At 42.8% G+C, this 6,000-nt stretch overlaps 1 protein-coding gene across 4 annotated transcripts in view; it reads right to left on the bottom strand.

Annotated features, from left to right (window-relative positions):
- Positions 1-3,565: 3,565 nt before the first annotated feature.
- Sncaip (synuclein alpha interacting protein) overlaps positions 3,566-6,000 on the bottom strand; it is a 143,830-nt gene continuing 141,395 nt past the window's right edge. For all 4 annotated transcript variants that reach the window (XM_026783607.1, XM_013349612.2, XM_013349613.2 and 1 more), the window contains one exon: positions 3,566-4,293. In XM_026783607.1, the coding sequence (XP_026639408.1) occupies positions 4,209-4,293 (85 nt within the window). In that variant the 3' untranslated portion in view covers positions 3,566-4,208. The remainder of the gene's footprint in view (positions 4,294-6,000) is intronic.

The raw sequence follows: 6,000 nt of genomic DNA, 5'->3' as shown, positions 1-6,000 counted from the left end.
CCCATGGTAAACACCTAGAATGTTCTCATTAGGAGTGGGGTCTTGACACTGTTTAGCACGAATAAGCAACAGGAATTCAATCTGTTGAGTGCGGTGAGAGTTTAGTGTCCTCTGATTTTTTCTGAGAAACATTCTTAATTTGATGTGTTGAACTCTGGCAATACAGGTCCCTTTGGAGACATAAAAGAGGCCAACCTTTACAAGATGTTGACAGATGCTGTGACTGCTTTTTTACTGTGCAGCCAAGTTTCCTACTCTGCTACATGCCATTAGGCATGTTGATAGGGCTCTGCTCGTTTTACTAGCCCGATGGGAAGGGGAAGTTGGGGCAGGAGCCTCAAAGTTTCGCTCCTACTCTCTTTCTTTAACTTGCACATGTGTCTCAATTCCTAGAGAAAAGTAAGTTTCCATATTCATTTTGTATATGTTGCATGAAACTTTGTGGTTAAAAAAAAAAAAGGTCTCCACTATTGTTAGGCCTCTCTAGTTTATCCATTTCTTGGGCAGTAAAGACATACCCATGTATGACAAGGACCAGCATTTTCAGTGACCAGCAATGTCATTAACCAGAGAATGTGTGGGTTTCAGGCCAGCTTATAGGAATCTTCTCAACCTTCCTGAGTTACTCCCTTTTTGCTCTGCCATATTCATGCACTATCCTGGGGTTAAGTGTTTCTCTACACAGCTGGATCACAGAGTTTTCTGGGCTGAAGTTCATTCAAACACTTGACATTTTCTTTGCTGTTTTGCCTGCATGTACCATGTGCATGCCTCGTGCCTGCAGGAGGTCAGAGAGAGCATAGATCCCTTAGACTGCAGCTATAGATGGTTACGAGTCACTGTGTGGCTGCTGGGAACTGAACCCTCATTCCTGTAAGAGCAGTCAGTATTCTTAACTGCTGAGACATCTCTCCAGCCCCATTTTCTATGTTCAATTATTCTCTCTGTATTGCTTTATAAACCTGCAGGATGGTTGGACCCTTCACTTTTCACCTTTAAAATCAGTTTCAGAAGAAAACTGGGACCTCTTGGGAACAGAGGGAACACTTTCTGGATCTCCATTTTTGCAGGCCACATTTTGGGCCAAGAACCATGTGCTACTTCATCATGTGGCTCCCGTGGTGGCCTCCTTTGCATCAGGCAGAAAACAGGAAGGCACATTTTATGAGCACTTGTCTAGTGTTTTCTGCTAGAATTACAAGCAATAGTACAAAGCAGGCAAATAGGGCAGAAGTGGGGACGTCCCCAAACCAGACACAGGGCATCTTGTTTAAATACAAGGCACCATGAGAAATGACACCAGGCTGTGCAGGAGCAGCTACTTGCGGCACTTTGAACTCACTGAAACTTATAGGCATGTTGCATTGTAGACTAGAAGGAACCTTCCTCCTTCCTTCCTTCCTTCCTTCCTTCCTTCCTTCCTTCCTTCCTTCCTTCCTTCCTTCCGTCTGTCTCTGTCTCTCTCTCTCTCTTGTTTTTTTCGAGATAGGGTTTTTCTGTGTAGCCTTGGCTGTCCTAGAATTTGCTCTGCAGACTAGTCTGGCCTCTGACTCACAGAGATTCACCTGCCTCTGCCTCTCAAGTGCTGGGATTAAAGGCGTGCACCACCACTGCCTGACCAGAACCTTCTTTTGAGCTATGTGTGTAGGTTATTCTTACCATTTTCCTGATTTCCGAAGAAGGCAGCCTTGCTTGTCCCATACCAAAGGGCTGTCCATGGCTCTATCCCAGAAAGATAGCATAGCAAAGATTGAAGGATAGCATGGCAAGTGTAGTCAGGCATCTGTACTGACTGCCCTTGGGGTCTTGGAAGAATGCATCCTCAACTGCAGCCACTAAGAGCACCTCCTGTGCACATTTGCTCCATTCCCTTTTAAAAGGCGGACCTTGCTTACCTTCCATCTCTTTCTCTCTCCCTCTCTCTTTTTTCCTCTTTTTCTTTCTCTCTCTTCCACCACTCTTGGCCCCAGGGGCCAGTCTCTGCCCCCCTCTCTGCCTCCTTCTCTGTCCTGTTTTTGGCCCCTTCTCTCCTTTTCCAATAGACCTCCCACGTGAGCCCTGTTGCATGGTGCAACTTCTCTTTGCCGCATTTTAAAATAAATTGCAACATTGGTTCATAGTTACTTTCCTCTCATGACTTAGCCAAGCCATTTTTAATATAAGACTTAGACTCCTTAGGATAGGATAACTATTGAAACATATAGCATATGTTTCTTGCTTGATATAGTTCATGGTGGTTGTAATTCTAAATTTTGCAGTTGATATTTGCTCTTATTGTATATAGTTTTGTATTAGGCTTAGAACTCTCTTATTTAGACAAAAGGGGGAGGTGCTGTGGGAACTTCTTCAGCCAGTAGCCTTTAAGATACCAGCCCACTTTGGGCATGGTCTCAATGTACTATAAATGTAGACAAAAAGCATGTGTGGGCCTCTTGGCTGTTGGATTTGGTTCCAGTTACCAGTGAATGCAGAGGACTGCAGATTTCTACCCTTTCTGTGAGTTTATCCTCAGATAAATAAACCTTTGTTATACTCCATTTTGGGCTATTGTGGAATTCTTTTGTACACCAACAGAATGTTAGTACTCAGGCATCTGTACTGGTCTGCCCTTAGGGTCAGGACAGGATACATACTCATCATAGGATGCAGCCACTAAGAGCACCTCTGCGCACATTTGCTGTGTTCCCTTATACAAGGTGGGCCTTGCCCACTTCCTGTCTTTCTGTCTCTTTCTCATTCTCTCTCTGTCTTTCTCTTCTGCCATTTTTATCCCCATGGACTAGTATCTGACCCCCTCTACCCCTTCCTTGTTCCCTTTTCTGCCCCTTCTTTTTTCTCTTCCAATAAACCATTCAAGTGAGCCCTGTTGCATGGCATGATTTCTCTTTACAGTGTAGCAAGAATAATGAACAAGCTTTTTTTTTTTTTATCAATGTTTCATCTGCTATCAACTAGTGGTATAAACTTTGAACACAGAACTTACATGTCCTTAATTGTCTTTCTTTCTCTCTTTTTCAGGTTGTCTTTCTAATTTAAAACAGGAATGATGATATTGCCACATGTGGCTAGTGCACAAAAGACACTCAAATATCAACTCCTATTTGTCATTGTATTTCATTAAATCAAGTAGGCCCACATTTGCAAGCCTAACCATCAGATTCAGACACTGGGCCTGCTCTGTGCACCAGGGCACACAGTGGCCCATATTACATGACACGGACATTATGAAGACACCACTATGGCAGTTTCAGAGCTCATAGACCATGCCAACGCTTTGAAAATAAAACTCTTGTAGTTTCAACAGAAATGTATTTTTCCATGATAAGATGAACCTTCTTGTAAGTCATTGCTTACAGGGATTAAGAGGTCTATGTCAACAATAAGGCTGTTATAAACTTAGGCTCCACACTGTCTCCCACAGGAATTAGACAAGCCTCATGATGTGCTGGAGGCAGAAAAAAAAACGTGGCCCAAGAAAGGACTTATGTGTTTTCCCATGTCAGCACTGTGTTTTGAGAAGGCAGAGGGACGGCTTGCTCCACAAACTTGTCTGATCTTCCTGTGCTTAATGAAGTATAGAATGTTTTATTGGACCCCCCTACCCCAGGAAACAAGATAAACAGGCCAGTTGGTCCTTGATATCGAGTATCAGCAGTCAAAATACTTGCAGAGCCTTTTAGAAATCAGAACATCACAGATTTAACAGGAAGTTGATGCCCCGTACTCATACGTGGCTATTAACAATCTTTTATTTTCTTTATTAAAAAAGTAGAAATGACAGGGAAAAAAAAACACACTCTTGACAGAAAATAATACCAGTGACCTAGACTCACTGAGCTGAGCCAAAGCTGCCCTTGTTATGGAGGAAGGAAATATCAATCAACACTAGCAATCCTCATGCAATTGACAGAACACCAGCGGTGTCAGAGCCTGGGGGATGTGCGTAGAGAAGGCTGAATCAGCCAAACAGCAAATGTTTCAACGCACACATTGCCCAATCATGTTTTCAAATAGCATCTTAAAAAACAAAGTTCTATATACAAATATGGTCCAAAATGTATCTTTTATGACAAGTCTCAGATATAAATTTAAGGCATCCAGATATTCTGCTCTGTTGGTGAGGTGTTGTTTCCGTGGTCTTATTGCCGCCGTCTCCAGGAACTCCTGGTGGTGGCTGGACGGCATGCGTAAGACTTATAAAAAGTGATCTATAAGAAGAGTTCCTTTGATTCTGACTCAGCATCGTGCTTTCTGCTGTAGGTTTTCTTCGTGTTTCTCTTGATGTCATTATGCCTAAGCAGAAGAGAAACCACAGGCCAAAATTAGATAAAACCATGGTCAGGTTACACGACGACGCTGCTAAACAGCTCACCAAAAATGGAAGTTATCCATCCCCAAACCATCCTGAAGAGCAGCATTCATTCCAGGAGGCAAATTAGTCGCTTTTCATACACACTACTGTTTAAATGTAATGAAAGCAGTCGTGATATAACAAGGCACACTCACTGAGCACATTTGAATGTGGCTCCAGGAGCAAATTCTTAGCCACACTGATTAGAGCCCAGGCACTCTGTAGTCAAGGGGATTTTATCAGAGACAAACATGATAGGACGTGTGATGTTGCTGGTTGCATGGAAGCAAGAGTTTTGTTTTTGTTTCTGTTTTGTTTTATAGTTTCAAGTGATTTCAAGGAATCACTGGGGACACTGTGGATTCCACAAGAAGCTGGAGTCTTGAAGGTCTGAAAAGGATGCCTTTAGGAATGACGGCAGCCTGGCATGCTGAAGGACCGCAAATAGGTGAAGGTATGGGAAAAAGAAAAGTCTGAACCCCCGAGTGCTGCTTCCAGCCTAATCCTGACTCTATACTGTGGAAGAAGAGGACAAAGAGACAGATGTTCTTCTATGAGTGATTTCCCCCTCTGGATAAGATACATTCATTTTCATGATGTATTAGATGCACTTATTTAAAGATTCCAGAGAGGAGTGAGCCTTATTTCTGGGCAAGCCTGTCTACTACTAAGTTCTTACTGCTGCTACATGAGATATGATCAAAAGCTTCTTTTTGGTAATGGTTCTAATATGTAGATGCAGGACAAGCTTAAGAGTGTGGCTTTATGACCTCAAAACCACACTTGCTGCTTGATTACTGGTATGGCTTGGGCATGGTTGGAATGTGTCCCCAAGGCTCAAGGCAGCTATGGAACCTAGAGGAAGAAATCTTGGGGTCCCGATTGAATCCTTGTGGGTTTATAAGAAGCGTCAGTCAGGGGAAGTAGTGCAGTGGTAGAGTGTTTGGCTAGAACGTATAAAGCCCTAGGTTCAATATCCAACTCTCAGAGAAAAAAAGGAGAGAGAGAGAGAGAGAGAGAAGAGGGGTGGGAAGGAGAGGCTAAAATAAGACTTACTGTTAATACGAACTCTTGAGCCAAACTGTTCAAATTCAAATCCTGGCTCCACAATTTATAACCATCATTACTGTGTAATCTTGGGCAAGATGCACAATTATCTATGTCTTTTTCCAGTGTGCAAATATCAAATATGGGTAATAATAGTGTCTGTCATAGAGATCATTGTGAAGACTGAAAGAGCAGAGATGTGTAAAGCATCTGGAATACTCGCTGGCCCATTTTTACCATCCATAGCAGGATGCCAGTAGATGTTAGGGACACTGACAATTTCTATGGCATTGTATATAGGAATAATAGAATGCTGAAGAAAGTCGGGAAGCAAAGGCACAGCATTCAGAAGAACATGAATAGTGGATGGAGGGCGCTCTGCAAGAGGTTGACAGCTTTTTTTTTAAATTTTGTCCTTGGACAATGTCTCCATGTATATAACATACTCTGATTACTCCCTCAATTCTCTCTTCTCTCCCTTCCTTTAGATAAGTGTGCCCCACCATCTCTACCAGTTCCTCTCTGAGACTTCTGCCCTTTGCTTTTGTTTTGAGACCCGTTTAATTTAAGCGGGGCCATTGGTGCGAGCATTGGATTAAAGC

This window comes from Microtus ochrogaster, chromosome 18, assembly GCF_000317375.1.
Source record: "Microtus ochrogaster isolate Prairie Vole_2 chromosome 18, MicOch1.0, whole genome shotgun sequence".
NCBI classification, from domain to species: Eukaryota; Metazoa; Chordata; class Mammalia; order Rodentia; family Cricetidae; genus Microtus; species Microtus ochrogaster.
Note: the sequence above shows the minus strand (reverse complement) of the source record. Positions and strands in the feature narration are given on the sequence as shown.